The sequence below is a fragment of the Myotis daubentonii genome, chromosome 11 (genome assembly GCF_963259705.1).
Source record: "Myotis daubentonii chromosome 11, mMyoDau2.1, whole genome shotgun sequence".
NCBI classification, from domain to species: Eukaryota; Metazoa; Chordata; class Mammalia; order Chiroptera; family Vespertilionidae; genus Myotis; species Myotis daubentonii.
The window spans coordinates 80,226,469-80,243,707 of record NC_081850.1 but is presented as its reverse complement, the minus strand read 5'-3'; the positions used below and the strand labels follow the sequence as shown (position 1 = coordinate 80,243,707).

Here is a 17,239-nt window from a genome sequence, read left to right as displayed (position 1 = left end):
TTTCCCCGGGTGGCTGTGTCCATCTTGAAAGACTGGGACCATTGACCTAGACTCTGAGCTCCCGGAGCGTGGTCGTGGGTGACAGCGGGGTCACCTGGGCCTTAGTCTGAGCTGTAGCACGGAAGGGTGACGGCTGCACAGACTGCGGTCGCCTTTAGGACCAGTGAAGGGTGGCGCCGGTGAAGCCCTGGGCACAGTGGGTCAGTGACAGGAGACTGGGTCACGGTGACTCACCTCCACTGGAAACAAGCCAGTGACCTTGAGCAAGCCCAGCCCATGGGCCTTCAATGCCACTCCATCTTGCCACTCTCAACACTGTGTGTGGCCCCTGCGCTGGCCCCACATCCCGGGAGGCAGCCACTTGCTATCCTGCCACCTGGGCCTGCGCAGTCTTGCTGTCCTGCGGCGGGTGGGCACCTGTGCCCCCCCTGGCTGTAGTACCCACATCACTTTCGGTATCCCGGACACCCCCGTCTCTCCCTCGAGGCCTTCGCCAGCTGCTTCCTCCTCCACACTTCCCCACCCTTTCCGCTGGGAGAGCCACTCCTGCTGTTGGACCCGCCTAAACGTCACCTCCTCCAGGGAGCCCTCCAGGGTCCCTTCACCCCAAGTCCAGATTAAGTAACCGTTCTAGGAGGTCACAGTCCTGATGGGCATCTCCCAAGGGCTCAGGGTGGCCCACCGCCTGCCTCAGCCCTCTGCTCCGCCCAGCACATCCCGAGCTGGACACTTCTCCCCGAGGCTCAGATCACGGGGTTCTCACCAGCACCAGCACCGCCACGTCCTGCAAGGACCCTCCCAGCTCCCCTGGTCCTCCAGGCCCTCATGTTTTACTCGGCGCCTCCGGGCACCCCAGGTCTCCCACCCCCAGGTCCCCACCATCAACAGCCTCAAGAATTGGACTCAATTCTGACTCCAGCATCGAGTCCTGGTGCCCCTGACTCTCCTGCCTGCGGGCTCCCCACCCTGTCACCTTCTGTCACCCCTGGGAGCCACTGCACCCAGCCCTGTCCCCTGTCCCGAGGCCTCAGCAAACCCTCCTGGGTGCGCTGGGCAGCCCGGCCGGACTGAGCCACTGCGAGCCCGGTGCCACCATAAATAGACTTTATTAACGTGCAGGTGCTGGCGGAGGGCGGACAGGTGTGCTGTGAGGTGCCTCTTCCCGGGCGTAAAGTGCGGTGGCCCCCCGAGCGCGGGCTGGGCTGGGGGGCAGCGGGTGCTAGGATGGGAGGTGAAGTGCCTCTGGAGGAGTCATCTACGTAGGAGCGGATCCCAGGCGGCCCTCATCCTCCTGCCTGCCCTGCCCTCTCCTCTGCCCGCCCCGAGGCAGGCAGGGCCCTCCCAGGGCTGAGCAGGCTCAGGGTGGGGGGGGGGGGCAGGAGGGCTGGTCCCCTCCACCTCTGGGCTCTGGGCGCCAGGCCCTGGGCAGCCGGGTGCTGGGCTGGGTGCTCAGGCCCTAGGAACAATAGCCCACGCGGGGCGCTGTCGGGGAGGCCCACGGCGCCGGCTCTCCTTCCGGGGAGAGCGGAGGCTCAGTTTCACATCTTCACGGCCCCCCGGCGCCCAGCAGGGAGTGTCCGTGGGGCCCCAGGTGGGGCGCGGGGTCTCAGGCAGCCGCCTAGGAGTGGGGGGGCCGGCAGGAGCGGCAGCACGCCTTGCTGTAGTACCAGTGGCTGCACAGGTTCACCTTGATGGCCAGGGCACAGTTGGTGCCTGGCTGGTCCTGGCAGCTGTCATCTGGGAAAGGGACGTGGGGGGGGGGCATGGGCATCAGGATAGGACCGCCACTCTGCCCGCCCACCCGCCCACCTCGTCCCCAGCTGAGGGGATGAGGTGTGCACAGGGTGGCCCTGGTGACGGAGCACCTGTGGGCAGGTGGCCCATCTGTGCCCATTCCAGGTTCAGGGGCATCGGGCCTCCCAGCCCACGGCGGGCACCCGGGCTCTATTTCTCTGCCACCCAATCCTGCCCCCCGGCCCAGGACCGACACGGGTCCCCACAAGTGGTTTGACCTGCGCAGGGGGAAGGGAGATGTCCAGGGGCAGGACTTGGAGGAGTCACTGACCTCACCCCCAAAGTACCCCTGGGAGGCCCACCGCGCCCCCTCGAAGCCCAGCTCGTCCACCTTCCCAGTGCCCAAGCCAGAGACACGTTCAGCCCCTCGCCCTCCCCTCGCCGTGCCCAGCCCTGAGGCCCCGCCCTGCCCACAGCTGCCCCCACCTACCGAGCCCACGCTGTTCCCAGGTGCAGGTCGCTCGTGGCTCCTGGGGACCCTGAACACCAGTCAGGCCTCACCTGCCGCCCCTCCCGCCCACCCCTCCCGCCAGGCTCAGCCATCCCCGGGGGCCTCCCGCCCTGCCCGGTCCCCCGGCCGACATCCCCGGCCCTGGCTCTGCCCACCCCCCTCGGGAGCCCACGGCCCTCACCTGGGGGCTCCGTGGGGCAGGGCTGCAGGTCACAGGCCAGTCTGCCCACGGGTTTCACCAGCGGGTCGCAGCCTCGGACGATGTCGGTGCCCTGGTAGCACTTGACGTCGCGCATCCGCACGCCCATCCCGCAGGTCTTGGTGCACTGACGGGGGAGAGAGGGCGTGGGACCCACCGCCGCCACCGGCTGCTGAGCCCCAGCTCACGCGGGGCACACAGAGCTCGGGTGACGAGGGCAGGGAAGGGCATGGCTGGCAGTCAGGAGACCGGTACTCAACCCCACCCAGTGCTGCCTCAGTTTCCCTGTGTGCACAGGAGGGGGTGAGCCTCCTCTCTCAACTATCCCCCCCACTAGCTTTCCCGGGTCCCTTGATGCCCAGGACGCGGGACCAGGACCCAGAGCACCGCTCTCCACCCAGTAAAGAGCCGTGTTTGCCGTGGCCCCACTGAACGGCCTCCCCAAGCCCCCTCCGCGGCTCCCTGTCCAGATGTTGCCCTCGGAAACCCCGCGGAGCTACCAAACGCCAGGGACAGCTGCTGACCCGTTCCCCCCACCTCCCCCTGCCAGCAGCCCGCAGGTGCGGCCCCCCTCGCTCCCCCACACGGCTGACCCCACGTCACCCAGGCCTGTCTGGGACTTAGCGGGGAGCGCCGCCCGCCATGCCCGCACGCGGCTTGGCTCGGCACGGAGCGCAGAGGACAGCCAGCCGTGGTGGGCGCCCAAGGAGCCTCCGGCACCGACTCCTCTGCCCCCACGGAGGGTGAAGCAGCTGGAGGAGCAAGCTCTTTCCGAGCCTCCCACACCCACTGCCCGCACCAGGCACCCCTCCCCCAATCACTGTCATGGCATATAGGGGTGTCCTGCCCCCAGCGCACCCAGGCTGTCTTTTGGGCTCCCCCCTCAAGTTCATGGCTCCCCTCCCTTTGGGGTTGGCACCCAGCACAGCACTGCACTGGGGGGAGAGGGCACGGAACCCAGGTCCTGCCCAGCCCACAGCTGCCCTCCCCGCCCACAGCTGAGGCCCCATGTCCTTTTCAAGGTGCAGGTTCAGCATGGCTTCTGGGGACCCCAAGCCCTAGAGCAGCCACACCTGCTGCCCTTCCCACCCTCACCGCCCAGCCGAACCCAGCCATTTCGGGGGGGCCCCTTGCACCCCGACATGTCCTGATCTCCACAGCCACTAGCCCCCCCTAGTCCCCCTGGCTGACGTCTCCTCCAGGATCAGGAGCTGCTGCCCTTCCTCTGGCTTCCCTCTGCCCCCGTGCGCATGTCCCACCGCCTCTGCACCCGATCCTGCATCCTGCCTAGACTCTGTCCCGGGCCAGGGCGCTGTCTGACGCAGCCCACACGCCCTAAGGGGCCCTCTGTCTGCTCCATGACAAGTGTCAGGCACAGTGTTTGTTGTGAAATGCATGACTGAAAGGCTGCAATGCAAGGCCAGAAGTGACCCAGACGAGGAAAGGCCCAGGACCAGCGTTGCCCCTGCAACCCAGAGGTGAGATCCAGGAAGGCTTCCTGGAAGAGGTGGCTCTCGCGCCAGCTGACGTGGCAGAGTTGAGCAGCTTTCTGAAGACAGAAGCCATGATGGAGGCTGACAAGGGGGATGTGAGGGGCTTGGGCAGGAAAGGAGGTACCGAGACGGGATCGGACCTCGGGCCTGGCCCCGGGCGGCCTCAGAGGGGCCAGCGGGCGGGTGCTCACCTCAGACCACGGGCTGGTGTACCACTTGAAGCAGGGCCTCTCGAAGCACATGCTCTCCTCGGGCGGCTTCGTGGCCAGCCCGCACTCGGGGTCGCTGCGCATCTGCAGCTTCCCATTGGTCAGCTCCATGCACAGGACCAGCCTCTTCTTCACGCCTCGGCCACAGGTGGTGTTGCACTGAGGCCAGGGAACAGAGGGGTCAGAGGCCTGAGCACCGCCCGGCAGCTCCGGCGGTCATGGCTTAGTCTACAGCGATCCGGTGAAAGGCTGAGGTGGGCGGCATAGTGGCTGAGAACTCTGGTCGACAACCATTTGGCCCCAAACGGGTTTGATCAAGAGCAATTTAGCAGAAAACCAGCTGTTTTGAAACAAAATGGTTCATGACCATTTGGCCCAAGATGACTTGGCGCCTAGCAGTCGCCTGAGACGGCTCAGCTGGTGGAGAGCAACTGGTCTGACACCGCAGGTTGTGACCCTGAAGTTGGCCATGGGAACAAGGACCTGTGGGCCAGACGCAAGCGGCCAGTTCTCCCGACATGAGGAATGTGGGGGCCTGGGGGGGCGGGGGGGGGCGCAGGGGGCAGGCGGGGGGAGACAATCCACACACATCGCTGAGCATTTGCCTGCTGAGACTGGGAAGTCTTAAGGAGTTTTCCTACCTTTTTTGCCCTTTCCCACTTCAGATTAATGTCTAGTGACCCGTGGGTGACCATCTACAAGGAAGCCCTCCTTTTGACCACCTGGCCCTCAGCCCGTGCCCTCAGCCCCAGGGCCCCAGGGCCCCAGGCGGTCAGCGCGCTCACCCGCTCCCAGTCCTGGGCCAGCCAGTGCGCAGGGCAGTTCTTGTCCCCGCAGGGGTGGATGGCCAGCGGCTTGGTCTCCATCTGGCACTGCGACTCGGGCACCACCCTCCCGTCGCTGGTCTTGCAGTACACGTGTCTGATCATGCGGCCGGGGCCGCAGCTCCCGCTGCACTGCAGGGGGACCCCGGGGACGGCGTCAGGGCCCAGCCGCTCCCCGCGCCCCTGGCGTCATTCCCCGGAGAGAGGACCGCCCCCCCCTCCCCGCAGCATGGGGCGCTGTTGCCAGGGTAACCACATGTTAAATCACACTTTCCGTTCTAATTACAGAACGCTGCGTGCTCGATGAAAAGCACACGGAAAAGCGCACCTACACGCCCCAAGTGGGCGTCTGTGTGCCCGGCACCCAGCGGGCACCCCAGGGAGCCCCCGAGCATCTTTCTCCCGACCAGAGAGACAAGGACAGACATTGGGGGGGACAGGCGGCGGGTTATAAAAGCGACGGCCATGGGCCCCTGGTTTTGGATAAAGGCCTTGATTCTTGATAACGAGGAGAAAGGCCAGTTCCTCCCCCACATCCTCACGCCAGAGAAGTGGGGAGCCCGGGGCACAGCCAGGCAGAGCGCCAGGACCCTGGCCGGCCCGGAGGCGCCCTCCCCGGGCCCAGGCCTCACCGGCCCCCAGTCGGAGACGGTCCACTGGCGGTCGCAGGGCGGCCCCATGCACTCCTTCTCCCGCTTCGGCCTGGTGTTGGGGTCGCACAGCTTCTCGTCCTCGGAGCAGCGGATGTCCCTGGTCACCACGCCGCGCTCCCCACACTTGGCCGGGCACTGAGGAGCGGGTGCGGGTGGGTCAGGACTGCCTGCTGCCCAGGCCCCGCTCCCGCCCGCCCCGCCTCTCCCATGCACACAGCCCCCCACGCACACAGCCCCCCACGCACACAGCCCTCCCCACGCACACAGCCCCCATCCATGCACACAGCCCCCCACACACACAGCCCTCCCCACGCACACAGCCCCCCACGCACACAGCCCTCCCCACGCACACAGCCCCCCACGCACACAGCCCCGCCCCCCCACGCACACAGCCCCGCCCCCCCACGCACACAGCCCCCCACGCGCACAGCCCCTCCCCACGCACACAGCCCCGCCCCTCCCACGCACACACACCCACGCACACAGCCCCCCGCGCACAGCCCCGCCCGTCCCTGCGCGCACCTCGGACCACTCGGACATCTCCCACTGCGGCCCGCAGGCCGAGTTCTTGCAGATCTTGCGCTCCTCGGGCCGCACGGCGTCGGCCGCCTCGCACAGGTCGCTGTACACGGAGCTGTCGAAGCCGGGCGACAGCATCTTCCAGCAGCGCACGATGCGGAACTGGTAGCCCTCGCCGCAGGTGCGCGAGCACTCGCTCCAGCTGCTGGTCTCCCACCTGGCGGAGGGGCGGTCCTCGGTGACCCCAACTTCCTCCCCCCCACCACCCGCCCCCGTGCAACCCCGCACCCCGAGAAAATGCGCCCCCTGCTCTCCCTGCCTGGTCCCAAACCGCAAGGGCCAAGCCAGACAGGACACAGGCGAGGCCCCACGGTGGAGCTGCTGCCTGGGGACCCCGAGCTGGGGAAACACCTAAGTGGGGTGCGGGTGGGCACCTGGAGCGGGGGCTTGGCCTGCCTGGGGGCTGCCTCTACCTGCTCTCACCCACCTGGCCTTCCGCTAGGTGTGTGGGAGCGGGCGGGGCTACATGCGTGAGAGTGGGGCGGGGCGTGTGCGTGGGAGCAGAGACCCCCAGAGGTGGGGAGCAGAGACCCCCAGGCGTGGGGAGCAGAGACCCCCAGGCGTGGGGAGCAGGCCAGGAGAAAAGGGCGTGTGGCAGAGTCAGGGACAAGGCCAGTCTGCTGGTCCTACACTGACCGGTGACAGCAGGCTGGTACCTCGGGCTCATCTGGGCCGCTGCTCCAGCTCCCGCCAGGAGCGTGGCTGGGAGGAGGGCACGGCCAGGCCTCAATCTCTGACCATCAAGGAGGCAGGACAGGAGGCCTGGGGGCTAGAAGGACGGGACCTCCCCCTCATCACAGGGAATTTGAGGCGTAATCCCTCCGGGCTTACAAAGCCCGAGGTGCACCAGGAAGCCTGGGCAGGTGTCACCTGGGGCAGAGTAACCTTCAGAAAGGTTTCTCCAGCTGCCGAGAAGGGCACTGATTGAGCACCTACTGTGTGCAAAGCACTGTGACAGAGGACACTGCGGGCGCAGAGGGACCGTGGCAGGCAGGTCAGTGTGGCCCCTCCCCGCCGGCCCCGCCCACAGAGCCCCCTGGAAGGAGCAGGATTCAGACTCCTCGGCTCCTCTGGGCAGAGCCGGACCCCCAACCCAACACACACCCTGTGGGGGCTCTGGGGCGGTACCTGGGCTGGCACTCCCTCCCAGCACAGAACTCCTGGACCGGCTCCGGGCGGGTCAGGGCGTCGCAGTAGTTGTCCTCCACCTGGATTCCATCGTAGCGCAGGCACGTGGCGTAGGTGGACATGACCCCTGGGTTCAGGAAAGGGGAAGGCCTGTGAGCCACAGGTGCGCACCTGGAGACCACCTGGCTGCTCAGAGCCCAGCCGCCTGGTTTACAGCGACGACAGGACAGTCACCAGCTTACAGACCTATGACAGGAGAGCTCAGCGAAGACAGCTTTGTGGATCCGAGTCTCTCTGCCTGTGTCCCAGGGTCTGACCTCTTCTCTCTGTACCCCGCTCCGCCCACCCAGGCTGGGCACCCAGTTCATGTGTCACAAACCCTGGGCTTTGCATAAACTCAAAGTGGCCTCTATAAAGGCACCGGCAGCCGGGTGTCACTGATTTCCATTCATGCAACAACTACCCATCTATGGGTGAGTGGGTGGGTGAATGGGTGAGTAGGTTGGTGAATGGATAGATGGATGGATAGGTTGGTGGGTGGATGGATGGATAAGTTGGTGGGTGGATGGATGGATGGATGGATGGATAGATGGATGGATAGGTTGTTGGGTAAGTAGATGGATGGATAGGTTGGTGGACAGATGGATAAGTTGGTGGATAGATGGATGGATGGATGATGGATGGATGAATGGATGGATGGATGGATGGATAGGTTGTTGGGTAAGTAGATGGATGGATAGGTTGGTGGACAGATGGATAAGTTGGTGGATAGATGGATGGATGGATGGATGGATGGATGGATGGATGGATAGGTTGTTGGGTAAGTGGACGGATGGATAGGTTGGTGGATGGATGGATGGATAAGTTGGTGGGTGGATGGATGGATGGATGGATGGATGGATAGGTTGTTGGGTGAGTAGATGGATGGATAGATTGTTGGGTGAGTAGGTTGGTGGGTAGGTGGGTGGGTGGATGGATGGATGGGTGGATAGGTTGGTGGATGGATACATGGATGGATGGATGGATAGTTTGGTGGATGGATGGATGGATGGATGGATGGATAGGTTGGTGGATGGGTGGATTGGTGGATGAATATGGAATAGAAATCTAACTATTCCAGCCTTTTCCAGCCTCCCCAGATATTATATTAGCCCTCAGATCCCTGCCCTCCTGTGGCGTGTTCCAGTCCCCATCACACTCCCCCCGGAACCTTCTGTCTCCAGTGCTGTGTGTGCGTGTATTCCTTTCTGGGCTCCCCTGGACTCTGCAAATCCCAGAGGACGGCCCATGAAGGGCCGTCTCTCACCTCATATTGCTAATTCCTTGACCCGCCTCCACCCTCTGTTGCTCTGTCCTCCTCTCCGCTGGGACACAGGCCACGCTCAGAAGCAGTGGTGGGTCCCTGCCAAGGAGTCAGGATGACTCAGGGTGGCAGTCAGCATTGGTGACAGCCTGGGTGGGGGTAGGTTTGCTATTGTCGTTGTTACTGTGTGTGTGTGTGTGTGTGTGTGTGTGAGAGAGAGAGAGAGAGAGAGAGAGAGAGAGAGAGAGAGAGAGAGAGAGAGAGAGACAGGTGCCTTTCTGAATGATGGAGAAGTGGAACCCCTCCCTCTGGGTGGCCAGTCCCCCAGGAGGAGGCAATGTGCCCATACCTGAGAACTCGGCCCCTCCCCCTCCCTTCCCTGCGGTGCTGAAGGCCAGCACTCCCGCCTCCAAGCCCCAGCCCAGGATCGAATGAACCAGCCTGGCAACCAGCCCACCCGGGATTCTTTCTCCTTCCTGTGGAGGACCAGCCAGGCTGCAGGCACTGGCCCCCTCTGCCCGCGCTGGGCTGCTCAGCCTGCAGCCGGCTCTGGGGGGGGGGGGGGGTGCTGGCTCCCTGGCCAGGGCCGCTGGGACTGCTCCAGGGCTCAGACATCAGCTCCAGGGCCCAGGGAGTCCCGGCCTGGGGAGCTGCAGACCCTGGCCCAGTGCCCGATTATTCATTCACTCGTCCAGTGGGGGCCCGGCAGGTCTCCAACAAGAGAGACTGGAATTCGAGTCCCAACTCAGTCTCCCCTGGTGAGGTGACGTGAATACTGTCAGACTTCCCAGGCCTCGGCTTGCTCGTCCCCAAAATGGGAGTGTCCCCGAGAAGCCGGGACAGTCAGAGTACCAATCGTGGGGGCCCCCTCTTCATGCCACAGTCTTGAGCACAGTGCCTCTCAAACCTTCCTAGACAGGGACCTGTGCCTTGAAATCGGGGACCATGAAACAGAGGAGATGGAGCTAGGGGTCCCTGGCTCCCCTCCCGCCACCCCTGGGTCCCGGGGATGCGAGGGACTGAGGAACCTTTTGAAATCATTGGGACTCAGAGGAAGAGCACCATCCGGGTCGCCCGCGTTCCCACCCCCGCGGAGAGCAGAGCGTCTCTAAGGGAAAGGAGGCAGCGCCTGTGGCTGAGCCGGGAGGCAGGAGATGCGCCTCACTGCCCAGAGGCCGCCTGGGAGGCCCCAGTGAGGCCTGCTGCGCGTCCATCAGGCCGCAGACAGTCAGGCAGCACGTGCCACGGGAGGGTCGCCATCCCAGCACCTGGCCCGGCCTCGGTGCCGTGAGACCAGGCTTAGGAGGAGCCGGCCTCGGTCCTGGGCGCCAGACGCAGAGCGCAGAGTGTGTGGGAGGGGTGGCGAGGGACCCCCCCCCCCCCCGCGTCACATCCCCCCCCTGACCCCCGTGGACAGGTGTGCGGCCCGCTCTGCCGGTAGAGCGCAGGCTCCCAGAGGGTAAGCATTTGCCAGGGGTCGACCAGACAGTGCATCTCAAGTGCTCGCTGGCCCCACAAAGCCTGGCCTGTGCCCTGGCCGGTGTGGTTCAGTGGATAGAGCGTCGGCCTGCGGACCGAAGGGTCCTGGGTTTGATTCCGGTCAAGGGCACCTACCTCGGTTGCAGCTCCTCCCAGGCCCGGACCCTGGTCAGGGCTCGTGCAGAAGGCAACCAATCAATGTGTTTCTCTCATATTGATATTTCTGTCTTTCCCTCTCTCTTCCACTCTCTCTAAAAATCAATAGAAAAATATCCTCGGGTGACGATTAAAAAAAAAAAGCCTGGCTTGGCCCTCCTGGTGTCAGGGGACAAACAGCGTGCCCCCCGCCCTGCTCAGGAGGCAGGGCCCCAGATTCCAGCCAGGAGCCGAACATAAGGACCAGTGTCCCCTTCGAACCCTGCAAGCCACCTCGCCAGCTCCTCCCCCGGGCCATGTCCCGAGATGCCAACCACGGCCGCAGGAGGTGGACCACAGCTGCTGGCCTGGTCCTCCTCGCTGGCCAGAGCGCAGGGGCATCGGCTGAGGGGAGGGCCCGGGCAGGACCCAGCAGTTCTCCAAACCCAACTCTGCGGTCCCAGGTGTGGGTCAGGTGGCACTCGGGCCTCCCTGCCACATCTGCTGGCCCTGGCCTCGCAGCTCGCCCGGGGGAGGGGGCAGAGCTGGCCGCAGATGGAGCCCGGCCCCTGGTGGCTGCGGCCCGTGCCTCAGTGTGGGGGCGGCCAGCCAGTGCGCAGACAGATGTGGGTTCAAATCCCGGCCCAACACTTACATGTGCCCGCTTGTCAGGTGCCACAAAGGGTCTCAGTCCCACTCCCACCTCCTCCCCGCACGAGGCCCTGGAACTTGAACCCGGCCCTGGGTCCTAGACCACGTGGGTCTGTTCCCCTCCTAGGTTTGCTGTGAGGGCCTCACCGCCCAGATGTCTTCCTTTTAACCAAAAGGACGTCTGCTCTACGAATGACAACGAGGAGGAGCACTTGGGGGGATGCATCCTGCCCAGGAGGCCCGCGCCCCTCGCCCTCGGTCCGCAGTGAGCGGCACACCCCAACCCGTCACGTGAGACGACCTCCCAGGTCAGCGATGCGGGCGCGCGGGGCTCTGAGCAAGTGGGCGGCCGGCAGCCCACAGCCCGCAGCCCGGACGGTACCTGTGGTGCAGGTGGCGCTGCAGGGCTCGTGCGACGAGAGCTTCCACCGGTACATGTCCGCCGGGCTCACGCCTTGCTTGCGGGCCTTGGGCCTGGTCCTGGAAACAAGGCCGACAGAGACGGGGTGAGAAGCCTGGATGCTCTCACGTGGGGGCGGGGGTCCTCACCGTGGGGGGCTGTGCCTTTAAGGGACAGTAACCTGTCCTGAGCCCCAGGCAGCGCCCCAGCCCTTAGGGTGAGAGCGCCCACTGTCTAGGCCAGGGAGACGCTGGGGCACCCACGGGCGGTGCGGACGGGACTTAGTCCGAGCGTCCTGCACTGAGCTGGCCACGGCTCCCTTGGGGGTGGGGTTCGGGGGTGGGGGGAGAATGTGGGCCAAGCCAGCCTCATAACTCCCCCCTCCCCTCCCCAGGACGGGGCGTCCGAGGCACCTCTGTGCTGGGCCTGTGCCTGGGCTCTCCCCTTCCCCCCCCCCCCCCGCCCCCCGCCAGGATTCCGATTGAATGGGGCCACCAGCCATTCGCCTCCAATTATCAAAATAGAAAACTCGGCAGACGGGGGCGTGGCGGCCCCCCAGACGCCGCTGCCCGCCGCTGCCCAGGTCTGCCGGCTGCTCTGCGAGGAGAAAGGCACGCGCTTCCCAGCCAGCGGCCGGCCAGCGACCAGCCAGGATTCTTGGCCGGAACCCGGGCGCCCGAGCCAACTATTGTTAGGGCTGCTGGCTCCTCTGAACCCGCGGGCGTGCTGGGCCCAGCCTCCACCTCTGATGCCCATGCAGGGCTCCAGGCTCCGGGCTCCGCCGGGACTCGAGGGGAGGAGGGGAGGAGGGAGGTGGCCATGCCAGGCGGCCGCTCCCAGGGCTCAGCACATGGCCCGGCTCGACCTCCCTCTGCGGACACAGCAGCGGGCCGTCCGCCTCCCTGAGGTCCCGGGGGCGGGGGGTTGGGGGGGCTGCTAGGAGGAGCTGAGTGTCACAGGGGAAGTCTGGGCGCAGCCTCAGGCCCTCCCTGGGCCCTGCTGTCAGGCCCAGGACGCGGGCCATGCCTCTGAAAGGCCTTCCAGTCTGTTCCGTGGAGAGACCCTGGTTGGACTTTCCCAAGCCGATGCGAATGGCATCACAGTTTGCTTTTGCAGGAACATCCCCTGAAGGCCCTCCAGCTCTGAGGACCAGGAAGTAATGAATGAATTGAAGAGGCTGCATAAATGGCGGGGAGCGGGGGGGGGGGGGGGGGGGCGCGGGGGGGCGGGGGGGAGGGGGGCGGGGGGGGCGAGGGGAAGGCAGTGGGAGGTCGCAGGCAGTGAGCGGTGAGCAGTGGCTGGTTGCACAGCTGCTCAGAGCCTGCTGGGCCCCCTCTCCTGGTGGCTTCACACCAGGCCCCCCAGCCCTTTCATAGCACCCCAGGGAAGGGGAAGGTCCCCCCCAATGTCCTCTTTAAAAATGAGAGGAGCCCAGCAGGCGTGGCTCAGCGGTTGAGCGTCGAACTATGAACCAGGAGGTCACGGTTCAATTCCCGGTCAGGGCACACATCCGGGTTGCGGGCTCGATCCCCAGTGTGGGGTGTGCAGGAGGAGGCAGCCGATCCACGATTCTCATCATGGATGTTTCTATCTCTCCTCTCCCTTCCTCTCTGAAACCAATAAAAATACATTTTTTTAAAATGAGAAGAAACTCAGGAAATATATCAATCATATTGTAATAACCATGCCAGGTGGGTGCTGGAAACATGGGGGGCGGAGGGACACTAAACGCTGTGATTGTCTAACTCAGTGGTTCTCAACCGTGGCTGCACATTAGAATCACCTGGGCATCTTTTTAAAATCCTGATTTCTGGGCCTCATCCTCCGGAAATTCTGTTTCTTGGTTACTAATGTTGTGGCCCCCACCCCATAACAAAGAAACAGAATTTCCGGAGGATGAGGCCCAGAAATCAGGATTTTAAAAAGATGCCCATCTCCTCCCCCTCTCCTCCCCCCCAAAAAAAAATTAAAAAAAAAAAAAAAAAAGATTCCCAGGTGATTCTAATGTGCAGCCAAGGTTGAGAACCACTGGTTTAACTGCTATGCTGTATGCCTGAAACCAATACAAAATCACACTGAATGTCAACTGTAATTGAAAAAGAAAAGAAAAACATGAGAGAAAACTGTAACGTGCGCTGCTCCCACTCACCAGTCCGTCACCTGAGACCAAAGGGCCTGTGGAGAGTGAGGGACTAGCCAGCTGGTGAGCAGGCCTCTGGGGGGACGCCAGGGAGATCGCCGCACCCTTGATTGGAAGAGGCTGAACTGTGCCCCCACCCTCCTCTCCGCAGCTCTGAGTCTCCCAAAGAACAAAGACCACGAGGAGGTCCCACGGAGCCCGCCGACCCCCCCCCCCCTGGAGACGGGCCATCTTTATCTAATTACACGCTCCCTGCTCCCCAGCCGGCAGGCGGGTGACTCACTCCCCCCGGGGGAGCGTGGCCAGTTTAAAATAACCCTCGGAGGTTAAGCACAAAAGGTATTTCTCGGGGGACAGCCACTGTGGACGCACAAAGGCCACATGCTGACCTGAGCAGCTCAGGGGCGGGGGGGGGGGGGTGCTGCACGGAGGGTCCCACAGACTCAGAGACCAAAGGAACCACAGCATGGCCGGTGGGAAATGGAAACTTCCCGACAAACAGCATTCCAGGCGGTGGTTGTGCCCTGGGCTGGGCCTGGCCCCGACAAAGGTCAGCCTTGACCTCCAAGCCTGTTGTCTGTTTTTGCATCTGCAGTAGCGCACCTGGCGGCTCACCTTTGCAGGATCGAGGTCATTTTTTCCCCTAACAAAGGTCAACCTTTGCCTCAGCTCAGCCTCTTTTTTTTTTTTTTTTTTGCATCTACAGTAGCGTTCCTGACCGCACCCCCGCAGCGTTTTACCTGTTAATCCCTGCCGCTCGCTACCTGCACCTGCACCCCCTGTGGAAAGGAGCGCGCGTCCTCACTTTACTTTGTACCCAGGCCCAGGGGCTTCCCGCTCTCCTGCCTCCCTGGTCCAGCACCAGTGATGTCATGTCGCCCCTGCGTCTTCCCCTTGGGTTCTGCTGCAGAGTAAGGGGTAAGCATCCTCCCGAGCCTTCTCTCAGGCCCTGGAAACTGCTTCCCGGCGCCTGTCGTCAGTTCGGATGAGATCAACTCAAAAAGATTCCTGCAGGTTTGGACGTTTCTTGCGTGGGCACCACGCCTCGCTCGCAGCACCAGCACGGCACACGCGGCCGCTCTCGGAAAACCCTGCGTGCGTTCGTACAACAAGGCAGGTTCGGTTCTTAGAAGCGGTGCCAGGAGGGAAACACCCAGGAAATCGCGGGACCCCCAGCCCTTCACCCGCTGCCTCCGTGGGGAAGGGAGACTGCGCCCCCGCAGCCTTGGGAGTCCAAAACAAGGGCTGGGCTGGCTGGTGACTGCACCTGGCTCCTCCCACCCCGCAGGTCAGGCTCCTCCCACCCCGCAGGTCAGGCTCCTCCCACCCCGCAGGTCAGGCTCCGCCCTTCCCAGCAGGTCAGGCTCCTCCCACCCAGCAGGTCAGGCTCCTCCCACCCCGCAGGTCAGGCTCCTCCCACCCCGCAGGTCAGGCTCCTCCCACCGGGGCAGGTCGGCTCCCGGTGCTTGTTTATAAGTGACCCCGCAGCGCTGCCTGCTCTGCTTCCCCCAACGCTGTCTCCCCACGTCGCGGCCTGGCTCGGGGCCTCCCTCGATTGTCTGAGGCTGTCCCGAGAAGATGAAAATAACCTTTCCTTTCTGGGCTGCCCCTTTGATTCCGCCCTCTCGGGGAGCAGACGCGACTTCCTGTGTTTGGACAGCTCGCCCAGACGGGGCTATTTCAGGCCGTGTCAGCCCGGTGGTTTCCCGCCGCTCCCTCGGCCCTTTATCTTAAAAGACCGTCTTTGGTGTCGGCGGCTGCACCCTTTGATGGCTGCCAGCGGGGGGCCTCCCTGAGGGTTGACAATCCATTGTATTGGTTCCTGGGACCCCACAGGTACCGGAAACCCAATGTGCCCAGAGAGGGGCCCGGGCGTGTCTGAGTCACGCGGCCGGCAGAGTTGAGCCCACGACTCAGGTCTCCAGACCTTAGCCCTGGCGGGGTCCCTCCCCCCGCCCCACATACTAAACCTGACCAGCTTGGGGGAGGGGGGCGCGGCACAGGCGGGCCCCACCAGCTCAGGGACCGAGAGGAACCAGCGGGATGGTCTGAAATTAAAGCTTCCTCCCGAGGAGCAGTTCCCGGCGGGTAATCACGTCCCAGGCTGGCATTTTCCCTGGCAAAGCTCCAGGGTGGCCTCCCTGAGCCTCTCTTTTTGCATCTACAAGACACACCTGCTGCCACCCCTTTGCAAGTCAGAGACCTGTTTCTCCCTGACGAAGGTCAGTCTTTACCTCAACGGAGCCTGTGCGCTGTCTGTTTTATTTTTAATTTTAATTTTATTTTTTGCATCTACAGTAGCATACCTGGTAATTATTTCTCCCTAACAAAGGTCAGTCTTTTGTTGTCCGTTGTCTTGTTTGCATCGAGGAGAATAACATACCTTTGGAATTTCACAGTCATTTCCTGTCTCCCGGACCCTCAAAGCACAACCAGCGCACCAGCGGGAGACCAGGCCCAGGTCCCCGCCCGCCCGTTACCCCGTGCCAATTGCGAACCGCTGACCAGCACCCACCCACGTGGAAGAAGTGCGCCCGTGTCCGCTCGGTGAACTGGTAACCAGTCTCAGGGCTGTCCCGTCTCCCCCACCTATTGCCACTGGATCTCTTGTAACCCACTGACGCCTGCTTCTTTGACTGAAATGTATAAAATAAGGGGCAAAACTATTTTATACTGAAACCCAGGCCTCCGACCTCCTGCTCAGATCCACAGGGCAGGAGAGGGTGTGGGCGGCATGGCCAGACCGGCGCACCCCATCTCCAGGCCTCACTGACCCAGACCCCGCCCCAGAGGCCCCTGGCCCGGGCAGGGGGCACCTCCTACCTGGCCTTGTGCGTCCTGTTCCCGGCCGAGGCGGGGAGGCTGGCGCTCCCGTTGGGGAAGGGGACCTCGGAGGAGCTGTTGGTCACTCGGTCATTGCTCAGCTCCAGGTAGGACCCGTTGAGCAGGTAAGCGCCGGGCCCCTCGCTCTCGTCGTAGTCCACATAGAGGCCCTCGGCCGGGGCTCTCCGGGGCAGGCCCTGCCCGAAGAGTCTGTGGACCATCTCGGTGAAGTTGAGATCCTTGGAGTCGGAGCCTGGGGCCAGGATGATGAAGGCCGGGATGAACTCCGGGGAGGGAAGGTGGGCGTCGGCCTCTTGGTCATCCTTGTCCGCTGGGGGAGCTGCCCTCGTGGCGTTGCCGTCTGCAAGGGAGATGGTAGCTTAACTTCAAGCAGCCCCTCACATGGCGGAGGGCAGGGGTGCGACCTGGGGCTGAACCTGGAAGCCCCTGGGGGCAGGTCTCTGCCCCATGAGGGACCACATCCCGAGGGGAGTCCGAAAGCTAGCCTAGGCACTCGGTGGGGAGTCTGCAGTGGTTCGAAGGGGGTCCCCCCAAATTCATGTCCACCCAGAATCTTAGGGTATGAGTTTATTTGGAAACTAGAGGCCCGGTGCATGAATTTGTGCATGGGCCAATCGGGCCGGGCTGGCTGGGGGGAGGGGCCACAGGCAGTTGGCAGGCCGGCCCCACCCCCTGGTTGAACTCCTGGTCGAGAGAACAATTTGCACATTAGCCTTTTATTATATAGGACTAGGGGCCCGGTGCACGAAATTCGTGCACTGGGTGTGTGTGGGGAGGGGAGTGTCCCTCAGCCCAGCCTGCCCCCTCTCACATACTGGGAGCCCTCAGGCATTGACCCCTATCACCCTCCAATCGCAGGATCGGCCCCTTGCCCAGGCCTGATGCCTCGGCCAGAGGCGTAGACCCCCATCACCCTCCGATCGCCTGATCGGCCCCTTGCCCAGGCCTGACGCCTCC

The 17,239-nt window shown here is 63.7% G+C and overlaps 1 protein-coding gene across 1 annotated transcript in view; it reads right to left on the bottom strand.

Moving 5' to 3' along the window:
* Positions 1–1,083: 1,083 nt before the first annotated feature.
* Positions 1,084–17,239, bottom strand: part of ADAMTSL2 (ADAMTS like 2) — a 28,240-nt gene continuing 12,084 nt past the window's right edge. Inside the window, exons 10-18 of the mRNA XM_059658434.1 lie at positions 16,262–16,622; positions 11,281–11,378; positions 7,331–7,457; positions 6,146–6,359; positions 5,603–5,758; positions 4,932–5,102; positions 4,129–4,305; positions 2,427–2,571; positions 1,084–1,737 (exon numbers count right to left, since the gene is read on the bottom strand). Coding sequence (XP_059514417.1) covers positions 1,619–1,737; positions 2,427–2,571; positions 4,129–4,305; positions 4,932–5,102; positions 5,603–5,758; positions 6,146–6,359; positions 7,331–7,457; positions 11,281–11,378; positions 16,262–16,622 — 1,568 coding nt within the window. The 3' untranslated portion in view covers positions 1,084–1,618. The remainder of the gene's footprint in view (positions 1,738–2,426; positions 2,572–4,128; positions 4,306–4,931; positions 5,103–5,602; positions 5,759–6,145; positions 6,360–7,330; positions 7,458–11,280; positions 11,379–16,261; positions 16,623–17,239) is intronic.